A 25,105-nucleotide genomic window follows, 5' to 3' on the forward strand; every position below is an offset into this window, starting at 1 on the left:
TGACCAATTTTTAGTGACTAATTTTCAAATTTTAGCTATTGGTAACATTAGTCATCAATTAGGATTGAAGGATATATATATATATATATATAAGGGGTGCCTATATATATGATTATGGCAAAGTTGATTTATTTGCTTATTAATTGTTCTCAAGTATCAACTATATGCTTATTTATAAATGTGTCCCCCTAAACCATTTCTTTATTTATATATGGTGCCCTTCAACCATTTTTCTCTATTGTATTTTAGAGATGTAAATTTTTTTAAAATAGTACCTCTCAATAAGAAATTTCTAGAATATATATATATATATATGAATGAGTGTATGTGTGTGTGTTTGTGTGTATAGAGACCCTGTAGTTGAATTAAGGAGCAAACCACGTGAGAGAGACAAAGGTGTGTTTCGTTTTAAACAACAAAGAATCTACTTAATCAGCCAAAAGAAAAAAAAAATTAAAGCTGTAAGATGATGACGAAAAGCAACCAGGAAAAAGTTAAAACGAATCCATGGCGTCGTCAATGAAATACACAAGCTTGGCGATGGTGCGTGAAGCAAGGGAGATCGAGGAGGCAATTCAAAGAATCCATGGCGTCGTCAATGAAGGGAACGGACGGTCAACATAATCATGCATGAAAGCGCCATCCACAGCCTAATTGGAAAAGGAGTGCACCCATGATATATGCTTGCCGTGTTTTGCTTACATTAATTTGATGCGCCTTGTTTCCTCCATTGCCACACACAAGGCCCTACCCAACAGATATTTCATGGGCCCTTTTCCTAGAAAAGATGCTTACATGTACTGGCGTGTTGTCCTACTGATTTTCAAAGGGAGAACCGAACTCTCATCCGAAACTGGTTATATGCATTGGTCCATGCTCATGTATATATTCTACACGTCTGTGTGCATGATACCTACCCTTGAAAATGGGCCAGGGGGACTCCTGAAAGTGAGTTAGGGGAATACATGTCATACAGCAAGGAAGGGCTGTGTGCATGATACCTACCCTTGAAAATGGGCCAGGGAGACTCCTGGAAGTGAGTTAGGGGAATACATGTCATACAGCAAGGGCTGCACACAGTGCACCCTCATGCACATAACCACCTCTCATTCCACACCCGACTTAATCAAAGACAAGATAACATGTCCATCTTCAATACCTGCCACTAAGCTCAGCAATTTGTAGAAAGGTATATAAAAAATTTTAAAGAATTCAAAAATGTATATGCAAATTTCAGAAATTTCAGTTTAATGTATATAATTTTTTTTAAAAATTCTATTTTGGCACATGTTAAAATTTTGAAATTATAGTTCAGCACCTGCAATGAAGAAATCCTCGCTCGGGGCCTTCTATCTTGGCTGCATGCTATTCTTGAGGGTAGAAGACATCAAGAGCAATCTTTAGCAGCAGTGGTGAATAAGCTTCAATCCTTGCAAGTTATAAACACCAACACAAACCCTTCTTCAGAAACCTCTTCATTTCTTGCGGCATATACATGTAAGGTCCTGTGAAGCGAGTGAAAGCCTCATAAAACTACTATTTTTGTTGCACAAGACATAACTGATGCGTGCCCCTTCTAGTTGAAACACTTGTATACAGGCCAGACATCAAACAGCTAAAGTTTAAAAAGTCATTGTTATAAGGTCCATAAATGATGATTAAACCACAACAAAGTATAAATGCACCATAAACCATTGTTAACGCCAATGTAATGATTATTTTTCAATGATAAATTTTTATTGAATCATATATACATTGAAAATCAGTCAGCCAACATCTATAGCCGAATGACATTTTTGATATTTTACGATGCTGAAAATCATCACAAATAATACTTTTCATGACAAATCAGATACCTTTGCAAAATGCACTATTTGCAACAGTTTTCAGCATTACAAAATGTACAAAAAAAAAAGTCATCCAATTATGAATGTTGGTCGGCTAATTTCAATTCCTATATATATATATATATATATATATATATATATATGTAAGTGATCAATAGAAAATATACCACTTAAATTTGTTTTGGATTTTAAACAAAAATCTGAACATCTTATTATGTTCTTAACATCAATTTAGTACAAATCATATGTTAGTTGAAGTTACTTTTCTAAAAACATTGATTTTTCAACTATCATAATTTTGATACTATAAGAGCAGTTCAATTTTCTGTTATTGAAAAACATTATTAAAGTAAAATCATGACTAACATAATGCATGGTTCTCATCAAATCACTTTTAAGGTTAAATCTATAAGATTAGATTACAAAAAAAAAAATCAATTTAATTTCTATCTCTTTTCTTTTGTATTTATCAATCAATCAATCTCTCTTTCGTTATATATATATATGTGTGTGTGTGTGTTTGTTGATTGAATAGTTCTAGTAGAATCTTTGCATTGGCCAGGTCATGAACATCAAGTCCTGGTCGTGGCAGTCGCTGGTGAAAAGAGGGAACATGGTTTAACTTTAACAGCTACGGCCGATTGCAAGGGCGTGAGATGCATGTTTCTCGGCGTCTTCCTTTCGATCGTTGTTAGTGCGTCTCTTGGGCCTCATGATGTAAACCTGCAGGAAACAAGTGGGCTACCAGACCACTTATGGCTGCCGCGTGGTGTGAGAGCAACTTCCAGCAATCTTCTGCGGCTGATATGCAGAAAGAGAAAGAGTTGCCATACAGTTGGTAGGAAAAGCCCCGTGCGGCTTCATTGCGCATGCAGCTAACACGATAGCAGAAGAAAAAGATGACTTGGATTGAAATTGGTGAAAATCTGGACAGATTTTGGATGACAGAAGCCCAAATCCTCCTCTTGCAAGATGTTTATCAGTACGATAAAGATCACAATTCGGTAAACCTTGACCCTACTATAAGAGAAAAGTCTTCATAGGGGTTGGTGAGATGGGCGAAGGAGGGGTTAGTAAGCAGTCAATTTTTTTATTTTAAATTTTTAGAACACCAATTCTCTATACTGCAAAAAAAAGTTTTTAAACAAGCAAGTTAAAACATGACATTTGTAATATCCTAAAGCACGAAAAGCATATCCTATATCTTAGGACGATGGAAGGTAAAGTAGAATGTTTTGCATTCGCCCTATAATGGGTCTCCTCCACTCACCTGAAATTATTAGAAACAAATACTGAAAAAACACTCTAAATCATAGTTGTAGTTAAAATTTATGTTGGTTCAATCAGATTGACATTAATGGCGGAGCTACATGGTGACTAGTATAGGCAGTTGCTGACAGCAGTCTCTTAAAACTTCTTTATTTTTAAATGGACATCCTTTAACATTTATTCTTATATATATATATAAGAGTCTCACCAGATAGATATGCGTATTTTTAAATAAATGCTCCTCCAACCAATTTTTCTAGTTTTATCACTTGCCACTGACTCACATGAGCTTCATACAAAAGGGCTGTGATTGGGGACAGGAAGCCACTTTGGACAGCGGTAAGAACTCTCAAGTCCTCTATCCAAAGGGGTGGAGTGTGTCCAGACCATGGAGGTCGAACATGCAGTCGCGGTCAAATTCTCAGGTGATAAGTTCCTAAAAAGTTGAAATTGGGTGCATGTCTTAGTGTGGGGACAGACACCTGTAAGGTTTCCGGGCAGTTCCATTGAGTGTCTAAGATCAGATTTTGCCATCCATCAATTTTTACAAAGAAAAGAAAAATTCCTGCAACCTTTGTCTCCTGAAAGGGATTTTGATGTGCTAGAAAAAGATTTCAAGGTGTGAAGGGTGAGATTTCATAAATTGGTGCGTCCTGATATCGAACACATTGCAAAATCTGACTTTTTCACTAAAACATTTAGCTTTCTGCGCACAAGAAAAATGCTGGCCTGAACCGTCAAAATTTTTAGGCTATCAAACCATTACTCATTTGGGTATCATGCAGTCGAGCAGAATGAGCGGGGAGATGCCTCAAAGAGGCCAAAACTCTTCACCCTTTGTCCATGTCTCCTGGGTTCAGGTTGTTTCCGGATTTGATTAAGAGTAAACACTCATCAACTCGAGTGTCATGTATCTGTTAATTATAGTTAATCAAACTGATAACTAAATTTCATCAACCTACCAATCCAATCAGCAAAGCTATGACCCTTCAGGTGCAGTGGAACTGAAGAAAGCTGCACATGCGCATGTTCACAAAGTCTATCAGGACCAAACACAAAGAGCAGACAACAGAAGTCCACCTTTGATTGCGCAGAGATTACAATTGACAGCGCTCAATTTCCATCCTGACCAAACCCACAAAAGAGAGACAAAAGCGGGGTCCTTTTCCAGTGGGCATGGAGGGCAGGCCCCCACCACCACCACTCATTGCTCCTCCGCCCTTCCATTGGTTCCACCAGGAAAGGTGGTCGATATGGGAGGCCATGAACGGTTCCTGATAATTAATTGTGCCGTATCATACTGGTAGTGCTTACTGCAGAACGTTTCTTTCTTCCTTGCATCTTCTGCAGATCATGCCCAAACGTAGGTGCATGGGCTGCCTGTACGAAATATGCAATTCAACGTGTATTCTGTTTCCTTTCTCAGCAATTCCACCGTTTTCTTTTTCCCTTTTAATGCTAGTGGGTTCTGCCACACCCTTTCGACACGGCACTCTACTGCCACTAAGAATCCCACCTTGACTTCCTCCCAATCTGCTTTATCCATTCCACAGGTCTTGGTCTCCCCAGAATACTTTGATTCATCGACTCGATCCAGTTATATATATATATATATATATATATATATATATATATATAGGAACTGAAAACCTTTAGATATTCTCAATTTCATTTAATAGAGCCATCTAATCTAACACATTGTATTGGGTGAACATGATTAAACACACAACCCAATGTAATGCATTAGGCTGTTATACTACGAGACATTGGAGGAGAGAGAGAGAGAAAAAGAGCCGATAAAATGAGAATATATAACAAAATTTGAGGATAAGAGGTCCCCTAAATACAAAAACAAATCCATAAAAAAAAACATATCGCAAAAAACACAAGCACGAAGAATAAATATACAATACAATACACAGAAAAATAAGAGAGAAGAGGAAAGATGAAGCGGCACAGTCACCCAACCGCAGTCAGGCGGCGGCGCTCTAACCAAATGGCGAACTGGATATCCCCTTGCACAAGACGAGCCACAGAATCTGGTGAAGAGAAGGTGCCTCTGAAGACCCTGTTGTTGCGCTCCACCCAAATGCGCCATCAAGCTGAAATGAGCCACGGCCTTCAGACATGACCCCAGAAAGCAGTCAGATGAGGAGAAGGACAAAAAAGGAAGAGAAGACGAATGGATGGTGGAGATTATTCTCTATTTTATTTGTATTCTCCCCTTTACTTGTTTTTTGGACTTAATAAAACAAATCCTTTATGCTAATAGTAAACTGACAGGAATTAACCTAAACCTAGACATGTAGGAATTTCTGTTTCATGCATTCACGTACGCATGCATTATCGTCAAAATCTTTACCTCGTGACATAGAGACCTCATTCTTTGATCTTTATCTCATTGGTCGGCCCCGAGAGGGCCAAACGTGGTTAGACGTTAACCATGAAAGCAAGAATGGGAGAGAATAAAGGCAAAAAAGAACAGATGGTGTCTCGGCTAACGTTCCGTTTCCACTCTCTAGAAGAAAGTCCTTTCCAAGACAAAAGTTATAACAGGAAGATAAGATGTGTATTATGCCCTAAAACGATTGCCAACAAAGTCTAATACTTTTGAAATTAATCCGCGAATGGTACTTCAAATTCGGGGCAGGCAATTGGATTGGACGTCGGATCAAACTCCAATGTGGTGTATTAACCAAAGTAACAAAAAAACTTATACCATGCTTCATGAGCTTTTATATTTTATATTATATTTTCTGGCATTTATGAGTCAAGTTCGTGTTAGGCGAGCTCGAATAATGCTTGTTAAGAGAAATAGCTCCACTGGCTTTGTTTTGGCTAATTAGCTTAAGCCAAACCGAGCCGAGTTCAGCTGACTTCAAACCTACTCAGCTCGGCTTAAACTCGGCTCATGTGTACAGCCCTAGCCCTATGGAGGAGGACAATTGAAGCCCCTAGAGGAAAATAAAAAACATGATTCTTGTTTAACTTGAAATATTGTAGGCAAAAGCAGTCCCATCACTTCACTTCCTTAAGTAGGTCGTTATTAGAACAATTCCGGAAATTGGCAATCTGATGCTTTAAAAGACAGACTTTGAGAGGGCGTACAGAATATCTTTATCACTCCACACAGCTTTTAACACATCGGCAGACTTTAAGAGGGCATTAAACTGATTGAATTAGCTTTTACATTTTGAGTTTCATCTTCTTGGTTTCTTGATAGATGTTCGATCCATATCTTAAATTTGTAATTGTTAAATTCAATTTAAAGTTCGTCGATCTGATCAGCTCAAACTTTCCATTCCCTCTTATATATTTGAGATCCACGAATTTGAAACATAATAATAATAAAAATCTTAAATTCATGGTTCTCAAATCAATGATCTTTAAGTTGATCCTATGAATCAGCGTCTTGAACCTAAGTTCCCTAATAATCAAATGTCCGCTAATCACCAAGGTTAATGAACCCCCTTTACTGACGTTCAGAAGGAAACTTCAGTAAATATAATGCTTAATTACGGGACGGTTTATTCACGCGCCAGCTTTTTTTTTTTTTTAGTGGTTGCATTATTTACCAGATATTCTTTAAGAATATTAAATTGCTGTTTGTGGGTATTTTCTGATTACAGTTTTGAAAATGAGGCTCATATTTCTGATTGCCAGCCACACTGTAACTCAGTTAAATCGAATGAAACGAAAACAACGTCAATTTCCTTGCGTCCATTAACAAGAAGAAGCCTTTAATTATTAACTTGTCAAGTGGAGAAAATTAAAGGCCCATGCAACAAAAGGGAAACTCAATTATTAGACATGGATGTGCGAGTTTTCATGGGATTCAGCATGTGGGAGGAGGCCCATTTCATTAATTTGATAAAAAGAGAAAACGCTTTATGAGAAGTTCAATAACCCAAAACTGTACATATACTTTCTGTTTTCCTGTTCATTTTCAGCCCTTCTTTTCCCATTGTTTCTCTGTTCTTATTTTGCATCAGAATGCAATAACCTATGCTTCAATGAAACTGTATCTTCGCTAACAAAAATCTTGGCTGCATTTTCCTTGTAACAAACCAAGAACAAGATGCCTATGAAAAAGTTATAAGATCGTACATGTAGTCACATATTGGTTTTTACATGTACATAAATTAACGTAACTATATGCATATATGTGTGTGTGTGTGTGTGTGTCAAAAGCAAAAGAAGAGTTCTGTCCATGCCTTTCTTTGCCACACATCAATTTCTGTCTGCCAAGGAGCGTGCGTAAGCATTCCACCTGAACAGTTAGGCGCCTGCAAATGCAACTTACACGTGTATGGAAAAAGTAAAGAGGCTGAGGTGAGAAGAACCAATACTGTATTTTCTTGTCGAAATAGTCCACACTCCACACACAGAGAGAATCATGCAAGGACAGGTAGTGACTTGCAAAGTCCAAGAGAAGCATTTTCCTTTAGCTTTGCCTTCTTCGAAATAATCTTAAGAGCGTGGGCCACTCCCCTCCTCGTCACCTCTTTATAAAAGGAGGAGACGTGTAAATGATCTGCAGGCCCAAGGAAGATCAGGTACTAGTTGCAGCACAGCAATTCCCCGTTCTCATTCTCTCTCGACCATTATAAATCCTAGAGTGTTAGCTGCATCACCTTCATGGTGGTCATAGCTATTCTTGGAGATATCTGCGGCAACCATATGCATTCACCAGATTCTATATAGCTATTCTCGCCTTCCTATATTGACTGCAGGTGCGTACATCATCATCATCGTCTGCGGCACGGTTTGGCGCTTCACAGCACCACCGTGACACCACTATGGTCGTCGAGATAAAAAGCACCAGAAAGAAAAGCGATTGGTCTAAGTAGGTCAGGCAAGGCCTGCACTTCGTGTCACGTTCACAATCCATGCATTGAAGAAGTTGGTTCCACATAGGACCAATTCCTCTGTAACAGCAGCCATGGCGATCTCCCTTTCCATGTGATTGTCCTCGTGTCCCGCGTCCTTCACTGCCAACACACCACAAATCACACCCTCCATTCGCAATCCCTTTTTTCTTCGCTTTTTGAACTGCCCTTTCCTTTTTCTAATAACCCAGGTTCTGCCTTATCATCCTGTCATTAAGAAGCTCAACGCTTCGGGGCGACCTACTCCCCATCCTCTTTGCCTTGCCCATTTTCCTCGTCTACTTCTTATCTCTGCTACAATGATGGCTCCTGAGAATCGTTCAGAGCAACATGATGTGATCGGCGGAGTGGCCAGTCATCCTGCTCTTGTTGCCGCTGCTGCTGCTGCTAAAAGGTCTCCTGAAGATGTCAGCACCGTCTGTGACGAGTCTGATTGCTACGGCCATCCTTTCTCCATTGAATATTTGAACCCTTCTCTTCCTTCTCCTCCTCCCCCTCCTCTTCCTGCTGCTTCTGCTCAAGTTCAACTGCAATCACCCCTACAACCACAGCATCAGAATTCGTTTTCGAATGTCTCTCACCCTCTTGTTCTATCTAAGCCTCTACGTACTATCACGCTCAAGGTAATTTGGTTTCCCTCTCTGCGATGATCTGTTCGCACCTTCTTTCTGTTTTCTGATGGAATGATGCCATAGTCTTTTCTTGGTTGCTGTAGTTCGAAGATGTGGAATATAAGATCAAGGTCGGTTCAGCTGAGAGTGGCGGCTCCTGCTTGCCTGAGAAACCCACTATCCTGAGGAGCACCCCTGCAGAAAAGACCATCATTGAAGGGATAACAGGGGTGGTCAGACCAGGAGAGATGCTAGCAATGTTGGGTCCTTCTGGAAGTGGGAAGACTACCCTTCTCACCGCCTTAGCAGGGAGGCAGCAGGGGAAGGCCTCTGGCAGCATCACCTACAATGGGCAGCCTTTCTCTGCTTCCGTCAAGAGGATGACGGGCTTCGTAAGCCAGGACGATGTGATGTATCCTCACCTCACCGTCATGGAGACCCTCGTCTTTTCTGCCCTGCTGAGGCTCCCCAACACACTGAGCAAGGAGCAGAGGATGGAGCAAGCGGAGCACGTGATGCAAGAACTGGGCTTGAGCAAGTGCAGGAACAGCATCATTGGGGGCGCTTTGGTGAGGGGCGTCTCTGGTGGTGAACGCAAGAGGGTGAGCATAGGACAGGAGATGCTTATCAACCCCAGCCTACTGCTTTTGGATGAGCCCACCTCGGGCATGGACTCCACAACAGCCCTGAGGATCGTGGCCACGTTGCAAGGTCTAGCACGAGGGGGCCGGACGGTGGTGACCACCATTCACCAGCCGTCCAGCAGGTTGTTCCATATGTTCGACAGGATTCTACTGCTGTCTGAAGGCAAATGCATCTATGGTGGCAAGGCATCTGAGGCGATGGGATATTTCTCTTCCCTTGGATTTGCTCCATCTGTTGCCATGAATCCTGCTGATTTCTTGCTTGATCTTGCAAACGGTAATAGAACTAACCTTCCTGCTCTACCATCAGTAGGTTTTGTTTGTCCTTCTTCTCATCGAATAATTGTCCTTGGAATTTTGGAATTTGCAGGTGGGGTGCCGGAGTTGAAGACTGGAAGTCTCCTTGAGCCGCCTGACCACAATTCATGTTCTGCTATTAAGCAGTCACTTGTCCTGTCATACAACACGAACCTAGCCCCTGCCATGAAAGCAGAGCTCCTCTACAATGACTATTGCTGGGACCAACATAACTCTTCTACTGCGCCTACGAAGCAAGAGAAATCTGTTCCCCATTTTCCGTCCTCGCGCCATGGTTAGTACAATAAGCTGGCTCTTCATAATCCTCTTAATTTAAGTAGCATAGTAGACCGTAATGGCTATTCTTGATTTGATAAATAAGATGGCTAAGAGCGAGAAATTGGTATTTGAACTAAATTAGGTGAGGAGAATCATTGGAACACAGGTTGGTGGGAGCAATTCAATGTGTTGCTGACGAGAAGCTTGAAGGAGAGGAAGCAAGAGTCTTTCTCGGGTCTCAGGATATTCCAGGTCGTGTCTGTCTCGATACTCTGCGGTCTCATGTGGTGGCATTCCAAAGTTTCCAACATCCAAGATCAGGTATATGTGCACCGCACTTTTGATTTACTAATCATAATGCTCTCAAGTCTCAACTTTGCATCATACAAACTTATCAGGTCACATTCCTGTTGTTTAAATCGACGTATTAAAAAGTAACAATCCTGTTGCTTAATTTGATTTCTCAGGTGGGCTTGCTCTTCTTCTTCTCCATCTTCTGGGGCTTCTTCCCACTCTTCAATGCAGTGTTCACCTTCCCACAGGAGAGGCCCATGCTGGTGAAAGAGCGTCATTCCAGGATGTATCGTCTCTCTTCCTATTTTGTGGCCAGGATGGTCGGTGATCTGCCCATGGAGCTGGTCCTCCCCACCCTGTTCGTGACCATATCCTACTGGATGGGAGGCCTCAAGCCAAGCGTGCCAACCTTCGTTTTCACCCTCCTTGTCATCCTCTTCAGCGTTCTGGTGTCTCAGGGCGTAGGCCTAGCTCTCGGCGCCGTGCTCATGGATGTCAAGCAAGGGGCAACCTTGGCCTCAGTTTTAATGCTCACCTTCCTCCTTGCTGGTGGCTACTACGTTCAGCACGTTCCTCTCTTCATGTCTTGGCTCAAGTACTTCTCCTTTAGCTACTACTGCTACAAGCTACTGCTTGGTGTTCAATACTCAGATCAGGACTACTATGTCTGTGGTGAGGGCGCTCTGTGCAGGGTTGCAGACTACCCTGCAGTAAAGCATGTGGGGCTCGACCACAAGGGGTTTGATTTGGCTGCATTAGCTATTATGCTTGTAGGCTACAGGTTGGTCGCTTATGCTGCTCTGAGAATGGGCAGGGCAGGACGTTAACAGTATAGTTGTTTTTTTCTCTTTTCTTTCATTATCTTCACTTGGAAGAATGTGGAAGATTGTATATATGATAGTCTGAAACTTTACTGTGGCTGGAGAAGAGATGGGGAGCGCGTAGTGGGAGAGGCGGCAGTTCATGGTGGCCACCTGGAACTCAAAATCAGGGATTGCTCCAGATGCAGAGTCTATCAACATGGCAGCTTGATCGTACAAACCCTGGTCTAGGTGATGGAAAGAGACTGGTCAGAACTAGGTGGTCAGATAAAAGGCACAGTCCAGAAGAAGAACCGTAACGATCCAATATTGTATTTTCAATTTTTGTTGTTTACTGTTGTAACATTCCTCGATTTTGGTAACTGTATAGTACGAGATATTGTCATGCGTAATGTATTATTTGCATGGATTAATATGAAGATATACTTTTTTTTTAATTCATGAGGCTTTCTGTTTTCCTTGGAACATGCACGATAAGCCGGATAATGCGGTAAAGAAACAAATGTTCTAGTGGGAATGAACACAACAGATAGGTACCTTTCTGATGGGAAAAAAGATTCATTGCCTGTCGGTTGGGCTGTGGCCGCTGAACAGTGATAATTTGCTGATCAAGAGAAGAATTTTAAATGGATGAATCCTACAATAAACACCACCAATGAAAGACATCGATTATAAAAAAGAACCAAAAAAACTAATGCATGTGTAAGAAACAAGAAGGAATCGAACTTTGAATTCATGGAAGAGAATTTGTTGTGATTTCCCGTATGTTGATTCGAAAATTTTCAGATTGGGTATGAAAGTACATATTCACTCCAGATTTGAACCGAGACAGCAATGAAAACTATCAGGGTCAGATATTCTGCAGGAAGATGAACAAGGTGCAGAGTTTGACAAAGAAAATAAAAGTTTGAGAAGAAAAGAAAAACAGAGAAAATGAATACTGCGAACCCAAAGTGACCTTTTTCATTCCTTTCCTTGTATATATACTGCATATACAAATTCTTAGTTACGAGTTTGTTACAAATACATTTATAGAATAGCTGTACAACAGTTACATGCACGAAGCCTCTAGAAGCCACATCATCCTTCACACTCCCCCTCAAGTTGGATCAACTCTATTATAGAGACCCAACTTATCAATAGATTGTAGGGCATACCTTTGCTTACTGTCTTCGGTAGCTCATCTACAAGGTGCTGTTTAGAACTCACAACGTTTAGTGCAAATAATTCCTGACTGTATGTTCTCTCTTCCAAAGTGACACCGACTTCGATGTGTTTAGTTCTTTTTGGAATACAAGATCGCTTTCAATGTCTATCACCGCTTTACTGTCACAAAACGGAGTCATAGGCAATTGAACTTCCACTCCCATTTATGTTAGTAGGTACTTAATCCATGGCAATTCACACACTGTTAATACCATCAAACTATACTCACTTTCTGTACTTGACCTTGCTACTATAGTTTGTTTCTTACTCTTCCAAGAAACTAGGTTGTTTCCCACAATGCAACAATAGTCTATGATAGATCGGTAGTCACTGGGATTGCCTGCCCAATCGGACAACGACATACCCATGTGTATTCAAGTTGTCATTTCTCTTAAACATAATACATTTACCTAATGTTTTCTTCAAGTACCTCAAAACTCTGATTGCAGCTTCTAGATGAAACTTTCTAGGGCAATGCATGAACTGACTCAGTAGATTACTACTGAGTGAGTCATGTTTGGTCTAGTGGCTGTTAGGTATATAAGCTTACCAGTCAGCCTTTGGTACCTTCCTTTTTCTTTTATACACTCACCTTGATGGCAATCTAGCTTCAAATGTAACTCCAATGGGTGTATCAGCCTCCTTTGCATTTAACATTCCTGCTTTCTTAAGCAAATCACATATATACTTTATCAAGCAAACGATCATCCCTTCCTTTAAATATGAGACTTCCATACCAAGAAAATAGTTGAGTGTACCAAGATCCTTTGGTTTTATCAATAAATTTTGTATAATTGTTTGTGAGCACTATATCATCCATATAAATAACTACAATTGTGATTCCTCTACTTGTAACTGCGGAGAATTTTAAACGATCAACAATACGCTTTTTGAACCCTCCTTCAATTTATGATTCTTCTACTTGTAACTGAGAGAATAATGAATGATCAGCAACACACATTTTGAAACCTCCTTCAATTAATTGTGAGCTTGGCTTAGAGTACCAGGCCTTGAGAGACTGCTTTAACCCATAAAGGGACCTTTTTAGCATATAAACCAAGGGTTGTTTGGAGTCAACTTTAAGTCCTTGAGGAAGTTCCATATATCTTTTTTCATCTAATTTACCGTGAAGAAATGCACACTCCACATCCATTTGATATAACTTCCATCCTTTTACTGCGTTCATGGATGACAATACTCTTAAAAATTTCATATTAGCTACTAAATTGAAGGTTTCTTGGTAATCTATACCTTGAACTTGAGTGAACACTTTGGCTACGAGTCTTGATCGCTCTAATTCAACTTTATTATTGTATTTTATTTTATATGTCCATTTACAATCTACTAATTGTTTTCTGGGAACTTGACTAATTCCCAACTTTCATTTTTCTCGAGTGCTGCAAGTTCATCCTGCATAGTTTTGTGCTACTTTTCCTCATATTTGGCATCATCATAGCTATGTTTCGGTCTATTATCCATTTGACAGGTGATTTTCATATTGAGTACCTCTATCTAAAAGTTGTTTGCAATCAATAACTTTTTCTGGAAATTTCTTCACAAGGTAGATGTGAAAATCAATAAATCAGGTTGGGGTCTATCCTGTTCTTGTAGTTTTTCTTAGCTGAATTGGTTAATCTTGAATCTGACTTGCAATTTGATTTTTAGAGCTAACAATATTTTTATTTTCATCCTCTTTACTTATAATAACTAATGGAACTTTAAATTGCTCTCCCTTGCTGAAAACATCAACATGTGATTTTGAGTAACAAGATTTATTTTCCACAAATTTTACATCTTTTGAAACATGGTGCTTTTGTGTTGCTAGATCACAACATTTATAACCTTTTCTATTATGTAAGTAGCCCAAAAATATGCACTTTATTGCATGTTTTTGTGATTTGTTTCTCGCATGCTCCTATAGATGAACATATCATATGCATCCAACATCTAAACACACATAAATGCATAATGGTATTTGGTCTATTATTTAGTATTTCAAGTGGGCCTTTTCCTCCTAGACTTTTACTTGGAGTGTTGTTTATCAAATAACAACCATAAGAAACTACATTAGACTAGAAAATAGCAGACACATTCATTTGAAACATAATCGACTTGACTATATTAAGTAGTTGCCTATTCTTTGTCTCACTTACCCCATTCTTTTGAGGTGAACCTCTGCCTATTGTTTGATGTAAAATCCTCTTTTCTTTAGTGCAACTGTCAAAATTTGAGTTGATATACTCACCTCTATTATCAAACCTCCAAGTTTTTATATTTTTACTATATTGTGTTTTCACAAACTGATAATATTCACTGAAAATTATAAACACATCAATTTTTTTTTTCAAAAAAATAGACCCAAGTTGCTCTAAATGTAAATTTACAATCGATGAACGTTACAAACTATTTAAATCCAGCATGTCTAGTTACACGGGCTGGTCCTCATACATCTGTACATATTAGTTCAAGATAGGAATCAAACGTACTTTCAAAGTTTGGAAATGGCAACCGAGTCACTTTAGCCATTGTGCAGGCTTCACAACTTCCTACATCAGACTTTAAGTGTGGAAACATAGTCATCATGACTTTATTTGACGGATGTCCTAATCTATAGTACCATAACTTCGCTTCCACTGTAGTGTTTATTGCTGCTAGTACTATCTGTTGAGACATATTTATTGTATATAGGTCATTCTCTTCAATGCTCTCACCAATCTTCGTACGATGGTGGCAGTCCATAAGAATCACCTTCTTCTCACAAAATATCACACAACAATTTAATTCTTTTGTCAATTTACTTATAGATAGTAAGTTGACTAACCACTTAGAAACATACAGAACTTGGTTTAATGTGGGATTTTTTCGAAACACATAGACCCATGTCCTAAGGCTGAGACTGCCGAACCATATGCAATTTGAGTGAAAGACTTTTTATCATGCACAACATCAAGTAATCACCTTCTTTGAGTTTTTTCCTGATGGATAATAGAGCACACATTTATGTTGAATGAGGGAATGGAGTACATCATCAGAATTTGGCTTATGAGATTATTAAACTCTTATCATGAACCTGCTAACATCTTAAACACCTTGTCTTCTTTCTCTGCTAATTACTTCTAAATCAAGATTTAGTGGACGGTGCTGAGTAAGTAACTTTTTCTAATGTCTATGTGTGTGCAACTATTCACCAGATTTGTTGGCACTGAAGCTATAATAAAAGGCTGTGATCTTAGGCCACCTTACTTGTTTATGCCGTAATTGAGTGAGTACATCTGTAGCTTCATTGAGCTACTGTTTTGAGATTTAAATGTTAGGAACATAATTTTATGTTTGTTGTTCCTGTCTACACACAACGGTCACCTATTTAAATAGATCGTATGAATTCAGTCCATTTGTATCGTGATTTCATGTGTAAGCTATGGTTGAGTTTATTGGTGAAATTTATCAAAGCTATTTGTGTAATTTTTGTTTGTGCATTTTTATTTTTACCGTCGTTTGTTATTCTCCCTTAAGCAAAATGTGAACCTTCTAATGTGTTTATAAATACTAATTTAATATAAATCAAGCTTTAGATCAATTCATTTTTGTGAAACAAAATGATCTTTCTACCACCAAAATTTTGATGTTATAATAGCCATTCATCTTTTATTATTAAAAAATACATTATTTAAGTAAGCAAATGACTAATTTAATATATGTTTTTCACCAAATCACTCTTGTGATCATATCTATAAGGATTGATTGCAACAAAATATTTTAATAATTAATTTTAATAGGTCTAATTTTTGCCTCTGGTCCGGTTTATCAAAGTTCCCTTTATATATATAAGCAGTCATATCGATGTTGACACACCGACATGCATATGACCACACACCTGGACACGGTAGTTGTGATTTTTGCACTTTTTTATGGAATTTAACATATTTTTTGTGGAATTTGCATATTTCTTGTGGAGTTTTTATGTCGTGTGGAATTTTGCGCATTTTTTTGTCGTATCTTTGTGCCCACAATTTTTAAAATGGAAATGTCTGTACCAGTAACCCCATACCCATACACGAAATGTGACTTAGGGGCAAGCAAGGCACACATATTGTGTTTCGGGTGCGCAAACTCAATAGGCGTGCTACATGATGGTGAATCAGTAATGCAGTGACTTCTTCCAACTTCCTGGTCTCCAATATCAGATATTTAGAGGGCTTTCATCTCCCAAACAGATATATATTCTCCAACAGTAGAAACTGCATAAGTAATTAAATTCTAATGCTCATCAACATCAAGGGCAAAGGCAAAGGGGGGCCGGTAGGGGCCATGGGCCTATGGCCCTCCCTCGGATTTAGAAAAGAGGAAGTTTTATTTATAAATTTTGAAAATTTAATGTAACATATATAAAAAACTTGAAAATTTATCTTTCAGTCCTTATTAAAATTTTGAAACTATAGTTTGGCCCCTATGACAAAAAAAATTCTAGCTTCCACTGGTGTTCAACATTAAGCCCAAGTTATTGGCAAGCATCTTTTCTAATGATTATGCATTAGAACATCTTATTTTACTAAAAAGTTCTCTGCATTAAAAGAACAAAGAATGAGTAAACAATGCTTTGGGAAGCTTGATGTGGCTAAAGTCACTGTGAGCAGACAGCAGATACTCTGGCACTTTTAAACGTGGATATAAAATTGAACGGTCTATAATGATCGGCTTTCTGTCTTCCCTTTTCAACATATGAAGCGTCGACTCTTTTCTGGGGTCATAGGTGTTGGTCTAGATTAAGTGTTCCAAGGGGAACAAAGAACATGTTGTGCTAATCGAATGGGAACAAAACGATGCTGTAATGATCTTTTAGAAAACAAAAACAGAAACATTTTCAAACCTTCTTTTCAAAGACTGCTCATAAATTGAAAAACTTGTTGGTAGGTGTAAAACTTTCTCTTTCAACTGTCGAACATGCATGAAAACTATACTCTTTTAGGTTATACTTTCAAGTTGGTTTTTCTTTTTTCTCAGTATATATCATGCATAAAGAACAGAGAAGAAAACACTGCATATTCAATCAGCCTAGAGGAATATCAGCCCCAGAGTTCCTTTTTAAGTGCAGTTAATTTCCTCGCATCACAGGCTAAAACCATGGTAACTAAGTTTCTGTTCAGTAAAAGTAGGCCTCTATCCACGAAACTTGTGATGCCTGTCTTTTATTATGAATTCATCCATCCACCTTTTGAAGTGAGAGAGAACGCCAACTTCTTTTGTTTGCAGTGCTCCAAACTCACAGTCGAACGACTTTTGTTCCTTGTAGACGACCACAACAAGCATTGAAGACTTGATTTTGACATAATGGAAGCAGATGCATTTGGCGCCTGTGACTTAGACACAGAACATTGTCTACTAGGAAGACAAGGAGAACATTTTTATCTCTTGCAATCAGAGTCGCCAATTAAGTAGCCACATATTCTGCCAAATCGGAGAACAAAGTGTTGGATCACATGCATCGCCGCCCTCCATTTCTCTGATCAACGGCCGTCGTCATGTTATCGCATCAGCAGCTAGTTCTATGTCTGCCAGTCGTATGAATAATTGTTAGATGGGCAAATTAAACGAATGGTAAAGATAGTATGTCATGCATTCTTGTCACTGTATTTGGGCAGATTACTTTTTATGCCTTACTTTGGTATCACTTGAGCTTTGAGACATGCTTCCTGATGAAACTTTCGTCAGTTTGTGCATTTGAAAGATTGATGGCGCAAATTGACAGCAAAAAAAGAAGCTTGATCAAATAATTATATGTGGTATCGCCTTGATGCCAAATAATTATATGTGGTATAGCAACAGGGTGCATCTGGTTCGCACATGTGACTCTTCACATGTTTGGTACATCCTTTAACTTAGATGATTCACTGACCATAATTTGCAGCTGAGAGGTGCAATATAGTAGAGAGTTATAGTTATAACGATCATAGGATTCGAACTTCAAACCCCTTCAATGTAAACGGCCTTACTAATGGACTGTTGAATGGTATATATATATATATATATATATATATATATATATATATATATATATATATATATATATATATATATATGCCATTCATGTGCAATATCAGGACTTCTAAGTCACCATTAATGGCATTTGTCTTGGTTACGTTTGCCGATAAATGGCGTGTTGATTTCACAAGAGTCATCTTGGATCTGAAATAGTTCATACTGCAAATTTTAAGCATTAAAGACTTCTTGTTAGTCGATTACGATATACTTACTGCTTATTTCGCTCACCGGAAAAGTTGCTTTCATTCTGACCTACTATCACCAATAGCAGCTGAACAAAAATTGTGATGGTCAGATTTAACTAAAAAATAAAAAGAATAAAAATTGTGAAGGCAGATGGAAAGAAGAAGATGGGAAAGGAAACCCTAAAATGGTTAGGCCTTATTTTGAGAATGATTGGAAGAATTTTGTACAAAAGACAATGAATACAGTAGATTTTTTTTTTTTTTTTTGAAAAAATATGAGCTGGTATTAGGCAGACTCTCTATCAGTCCTGAAGCCCAACTAGCAGCCAACTCACTTTTAGTTTAATTCCAGCCTATTCGCATTTGGAAGAAAAAAAATCATTTGTTCAGGTCAACGGATTTTTTTTTTTCAAATTTTATAATGAAAATGGTCCATAAATTAATTAATTATCATCAATTTTGTTGTATATGGGATAAAAATTTCATTTTGGACCTACTTTTTTGTCACAGTATTAGAAACAGGCCTTGCATCAATGAATTTCTTGATATAGCCCAAATATTGACTAAAAGCATCAAATAAGGGCATCAAATTGAGGGGGCACTCAAAAATGTCGTCCCCTGTTTGTCAATCATCCACAAAAAAATTAAGCATGCATATAAAAATAAGGATGTCAACCGATCAAATTCAAATTAGATACACTCATAACCACATCCACGTTTTTGGATATCCATATGTTTGGATTCAGATTCAGATATGAATGAAGAAAAGACATACCCAAATCCAAATCTGAAATCTAAATCTGATCCGTATCCAATTTTTACATTGATACCTGAATCTGAATCTTGAATCAGACCTGGCTAATTTTCAAAATGTAAGGGCACCTGTTTGTTTAAAACTTAATTCAACTCGAATCTGAATCTGATATTTATATATATCTCAATAAGAAATGCCATTTCTTCTATCTGAATCCAGATTTCTTAATCTGATATAACTTTTTTTCCATATCTGATTTTTTTTGGAACGGTTCTGTCGGACATCTAATCTAAATCAAACATATTGGCATCCCTATTATAAAAATCAGAAATTTGAAGGTAGTTTACGTGATTATTTCCAAAAGCTGGCCATATGGGAATGTCCTTCATGTGGAACCTCATGAATTCGTGCTTTCGTAGTTTAGTTGATGCATTAGACCAATCTTAGGCTTGCACAAGCTCTCCCATTCTATTTCAAGTATCTAATTATAATGATATTGTATCTTAGCCTTTATCAATTGGACAGCAACCATAAGTCCAAACTTCATAACTCGAGCAGACAAGAAACAGGGAATGATGATTTTGCTAAGGGAATGTTTTATTTGATCCAAGGAATTTAAAATTTGGAAGTGTTTTTAAGTGTGCTGATAAGTCGTCATACATAAGTTTAGTGTTCTGAAAAAAGCAAAATGCTTTAGTAAGTCCACCGTGTTCTTCGAACTATACAAGATTGTCATTTACCAAAGTTATTGGGAATGACATATAAATCAACGCACAAGGTGGGCTCAACGATGCATATAGTCGTCATTAATATGAAATTATCTATTTCGAACTTATTCTCATAGGTGGAATGTAATTACTGGTCCCCTTTAAGGAATGCAAATATTCATGCACTGTATGCTTAAGTGTTGAATATGACTAGGGTGTTCAAATTCTATTTAGCTGGATCCAGTAAAGAAATCTAGATCCAGTTACTAAATTTGAATCCAAGTCTGATATCCGAATGGAATTCGATAAAGATTCCAGAAAACATCAGATCTTACGCTTGTCGGATCCGAAGGGGATTTTAAAAGAATATGAACCCAAGCAAAGAAGAATCCAATTACATAGAATCTTATTAAGTCCAACTTGGTAAAACGTACAACACGGTCACCTTGCACCATCAAATTGACAAGTTGGTCCTAGATATGCCCACAAAGATTTAGTGGGTTTCAGTAACGTGTATATAATGTAGTCATTCCCTCAAAGTCAAGAAGCACGCTTTTTCTAATCGATTTGATTTCCAAACATCATCAGTCCCCAGCTAAGCGATTTGGAAAACAACACTTAATAATGCTCATAACCATTAAGGGAGGCGAGAGAAGATGCACCTCATGAATCAGAAGGTAAGGAATGGTTTAGGATTTCTCACTTTTATCACCAAAAGGAACAAAAAAGTAGAAAAAAAAAAAAACATCTTCAGTAGATATGAGTTAAAGAAACCAATATCAAAGCACGATAGTCTTGATCTCAGAAAGGCTCATCATTTTATACATTCTCCAGCTTAATGTCTTCTTACTTTCTTCCAAGGAAAAACATTGATATAAATCTGTAGAAGATCAAAGAAAGGCCCCCTTCACCTTCTTGAAGAGCAGCCCAAAAACAGCGGCGAGCGTCAGACATTGTTTGGGACAAATTCCTTTTACACTTCCTCTGACAGAGGTTTCGGGAAATGATCACGAAACTAAATATGCAATTGTTAACGTGCTGCCTTGCCCATTCTTAGGGCAGCATAAGCTATCAGCCTGTAACCAACAAGCATGACAGTCAATGCAGCCACATCAAACCCCTTGTGGTCGAGCCCCATATGCTTTATCGCTGGGTAGTCTGCAACTCTGCAAAGAGCGCCGTCACCGCAGACATAGGAGTCTTGTTCCGAGTACTGAACACCAAGCAGTAGCTTATAACAGTAGTAGCTAAAGGAGAAGTACTTGAGCCAAGACATGAAGAAAGGAATGTGCTGAACGTAGTAACCACCAGCCAAGAGGAAGGTGAGCATCAAGACTGAGGCCAAGGTGGCCCCTTGCTTGACGTCCATGAGCACGGCACCGAGGGCTAAGCCTATACCCTGAGACACCAGAACGCTGAAGAGGATGACGAGGAGGGTGAGAACGAACGTTTGCACGCTTGGCCTGAGACCTCCCATCCAGTAGGATATGGTCACAAACAGTGTGGGGAGGATTAGCTCCATGGGCAAATCACCGACCATCCTGGCCACGAAGTAGGAAGAGAGGCGGTACATCCTGGAACGGCGTTCTTTTACTAGCATCGGCGTCTCCTGTGGGAAGGTGAACACTGCATTGAAGAGTGGGAAGAAGCCCCAGAAGATGGAGAAGAAGAAGAGCAAGCCCACCTAGAATTCAAAGCAACAAGATCAATATTAATAAAGATTGTGTGATATAAAGATGGTAGGAATGTATTAATGAATTTTAATGTATACCTGATCTTGGAGGTTGGACACTTTGGAGTGCCACCACATTAGACCACAGAGGATTGAAACAGAGACCACCTGAAGAATCTTTAGGCCTGAGAAAGACTCATGCCTCCTTTCCTTCAAACTCCTTGTCAGCAGTACTCTGAATTGCTCCCACCAACTTGTGCTCCACTGCTTTTCGGTACCTGCTTTAGTTCATTCATTAAGTCTCCCACTTAGCTGTTTGTAGTTACTTAAATTAACAACAACATCGTTTATGCTTGTTGATAGGGACGTAGCTGCCAGTAGGAAGTGCCACAAAATTAAAGAAAAAGCACAATGCTAACTATGGAAAAAACCAGCTATAGCCTTGTACTAACCATGGCCTAAATGTGGAATATCTTCAGTAGACTTTTTCTGCTTAATGTGTGTAAGAGAAGAGCTATGTTGGTCCCAAGAAAGTAGCTCTGTTCTTAATGAAGGAGCGAGGTTCTTGTTGTATGACAAGATCAAGGATTGCTTGATGGCAGAATTAGAGTTGTTATCATATTTCTCCATGACGTTTATGCCACCAGGTATCGTCCCCAAATCCGGTGCAACACCTGTAAATTGATTGAGAAGTTACTCGGCTTGAAGGATTGAAAAGTGAAAGAAGTAATGGGGGCAGAGTAGCTGTTTGACTACCATTGGCAAGATCAAGCAAGAAATCAGCAGGATTCATGGCAACTGATGGAACAAATCCAAGGGAAGAGAAATATCCCATGGCCTCAGATGCCTTGCCACTATAGATGCAGTGGCCTTCAGACAGCAGCAGAATCTTGTCAAACATGTGGAACAGCCTACTAGACGGCTGGTGAATGGTGGTGACAACCGTCCGGCCCCCTCTAGCTAGGCCTTGGAGGGTGCACACGATCCTCAATGCTGTTGTGGAGTCCATGCCAGAGGTGGGCTCGTCCAGCAGCAGCAGGCTCGGGTTGATGAGCACTTCCTGCCCTATGCTCACCCTCTTGCGTTCACCACCAGAGATGCCCCTCACCAAAGCTCCCCCGATGATGCTGTTCCTACACTTGTTCAGACCAAGCTCCTGCATCACGTGCTCCGCCTGCTCCATCCTCTGCTCCCTGCTCAGTGTGCTAGGGAGCCTGAGCAGCGCAGAGAAGAAGAGGGTCTCCATGACCGTGAGGTGAGGGTACAACACATCATCCTGGCTCACGAAGCCCGTCCTCCTCTTCACAGAGGCAGAGAAAGGCTGCCCATTGTAGGTGATGCTACCAGAGACCTTCCCCTGCTGCCTTCCTGCTAAGGCAGTGAGAAGGGTGGTCTTCCCACTTCCAGAAGGACCCAACATTGCTAGCATCTCCCCTGGTCTGACCAACCCTGTTACCCCTTCAATGATGGTCTTCTCTGCAGGGGTGCTCCCCAGAATGGTGGATTTCCCAGGCAAGCAGAAGCCGCCATTGTTGCTTGAGTCCACCTTAACCTTGTAACCGACGTCTTCAAACTACAAGACAATGTAAATGGATAAATAAACTGCCACCAATGTCGTCGCAAACTGAAAGCAAGATAATGAAAGTTGGTCAAATCAGGAGATGAACAATAGGTTACCTTTAGAATAACAGGACGCAGAGGCCGAGACAGAACCAAAGAATGGCCACTGCAACTCTGCTGCGGTTGTTGCGAGGGTGATCGTGGTTCGATCAGAGCAGGAGGAGTTGGAAGAGGAGAATTAAAAGTGGTGTTCAAGCATCGCGGTGGTGAACTGGAAACCAAGGCCAGAGCAGAGGGAGGATGGTGGTGGTAGTCGTGAGGCTCGTCGCAGACGATTCTGACCTCTCCAGGAGGCTTATTTGCAGCAGCAGCTGCCACGGGAAGATTGGATGAACCGCCGATCACGGCTCGTTCATCCGACCGATCTTCAGGAGCCATCATTGTTTCTTTGAGTGGAAACAAACGCTTTGGATGAGGAAAAGATGAGATAGACAGTGGTAAAAAGAAGATGGAGAGGAGGCCACGCAGACGGTCTTTAACTAAATAAATCGACGAAAAGACAAACGGGAGCGGCACAAAGAAAAGAGAGGGGATGGTGGGGGGGGCGTGGGTGGGGATGTGGGAGAAGACGAAGTATATAATGACTTGGCAGCAGAGAGTGCTGAACAGATGCCTTTCACATGCAAATGAAACACACTGCAGTTGTATATGTCCGACGAATGATCATATCTGGAGCCAACTTTTTCAAAGCTTCGATTGTGGGTGTGTGACGCGGATGCAAGTTTTACCAGACCAACAGAATTTTTCCTACTCTAATTTCAATCTTATGATGCGATTACTGTGATGATCACGACGATGATCACTGTGTCACGATGGCCGTAGCGATATAATTCTGCTCACAGTATCAGAATGAGAATTTTGAACGAAGTATGCAGGCTCCGGAGTCCGGCTGCTGCAGATCACCTGTCCTAGCGGTGCAATGATACGGGTGATGATGATGATGCATGAAAAGGCTTACAGGCTTAGGCAGTAGCAGAAAGGGGGTTTGCTGCTGTTGCTTGTACCTCTTCTTCTCCCTCAACCCCCTCTTATACAGCTCCTTGCGCCTCATAAAAGTGTAAATGTGAGAAGGGGGCCCCTGTTGTTTAGACTATAGGGTCCCTAAACTAGGAAGGAAGAGAGGACAGGAAGAGGAACATGACTGCTTTTCTTTTAGAAAGACACCCACCCACTGTCCTTAAAGATTCTCACTCTCTCTCTCTTGGTTCTGCATTCTTAAAAGCTCTCTTTTGCATACACGTGTGCTTTTGTCATTGCAACCCATGTCTTGGCGATAGAATGCTAGTGAGCACATGAGAGAAATTGATGTACTTTCCCACAACAGTCTATTATGCCGTCTTGTTCTTCTTGCAGAATATGGCGAATAAAAAGAATGGTTGATGGCTGTCCATCTTAAGAATTAATGTTGGTGGAGCTCTCTATCTCTCTCTCTCTCTCTCTCTCTCCCCCTTTAACTTAGGCTAGACTTTATTAATTGCAGAAAGAATACGTTTTGTATATGATCGGATAGTGCAGAACGGTGATGGCTGCTAGCGGTGTTCAAGGTGAATCTGATAGGCTTTTTACACAATTAGAGAGAAGGGTAGGACTCCTCAATTGCTACTCCTAAAAGCACTGACGTAAGATTTCCACATTAACGATTCCCGAAATGGTGGTTTTAATAGCCCACAAGGGAAAGTAGACAAAAGGGAACGACTGTAAGTGGCCGTTACCTCTTAGGGAATCAACACCTGCGGCTACCTGAGAAGAGCGGTGGCAATGATCTTGCTAGGCCTCCTTAAGATTCCTATCCCCATCTCTGGTTTTAGCCTTGGATTTTATGTTGGGATGTCCTTTCCGTTCTAGAGGATTGAAAGCGAAGAGGCGTTTGATTATAACCCCAAATTTTGGGCTGATCTTGTGTTCTCGATGACAGAGATCGACTGTTCATTTCAGATTGGTAGTTGTCCAATATGTTACATTGCATTACTG

The 25,105-nt window shown here is 39.8% G+C and overlaps 2 protein-coding genes across 3 annotated transcripts; one reads left to right on the forward strand and one right to left on the reverse strand.

The window, feature by feature from the left end:
- Positions 1 to 7,631: 7,631 nt before the first annotated feature.
- LOC116263095 (ABC transporter G family member 21-like) lies at positions 7,632 to 11,388 on the forward strand. The gene is made up of 5 exons (XM_031642687.2): positions 7,632 to 8,628; positions 8,721 to 9,537; positions 9,631 to 9,852; positions 9,979 to 10,157; positions 10,304 to 11,388. The coding sequence occupies exons 1-5, from the start codon at positions 8,305 to 8,307 to the stop codon at positions 10,955 to 10,957; spliced, it is 2,196 nt and encodes a 731-aa protein (XP_031498547.1). The 5' UTR covers positions 7,632 to 8,304; the 3' UTR covers positions 10,958 to 11,388.
- Positions 11,389 to 20,508: 9,120 nt separating this feature from the next.
- LOC116263106 (ABC transporter G family member 21-like) lies at positions 20,509 to 24,166 on the reverse strand. 2 transcript variants are annotated; one of them, XM_031642697.2, is made up of 5 exons: positions 23,192 to 24,166; positions 22,271 to 23,087; positions 21,967 to 22,188; positions 21,614 to 21,795; positions 20,509 to 21,526 (listed from the first exon to the last, which is right to left on the reverse strand). In XM_031642697.2, exons 1-5 carry the CDS (start codon positions 23,513 to 23,515, stop codon positions 20,873 to 20,875), a joined length of 2,199 nt encoding a protein of 732 aa, XP_031498557.1. In that variant the 5' UTR covers positions 23,516 to 24,166; the 3' UTR covers positions 20,509 to 20,872. The 2 variants fall into 2 exon arrangements, with proteins under 2 accessions (XP_031498557.1, XP_031498558.1); XM_031642698.2 differs by having other exon boundaries at positions 21,614 to 21,792; positions 23,192 to 24,164.
- Positions 24,167 to 25,105: the final 939 nt, after the last annotated feature.

This window comes from Nymphaea colorata, chromosome 10 (genome assembly GCF_008831285.2).
Source record: "Nymphaea colorata isolate Beijing-Zhang1983 chromosome 10, ASM883128v2, whole genome shotgun sequence".
NCBI lineage: Eukaryota > Viridiplantae > Streptophyta > Magnoliopsida > Nymphaeales > Nymphaeaceae > Nymphaea > Nymphaea colorata.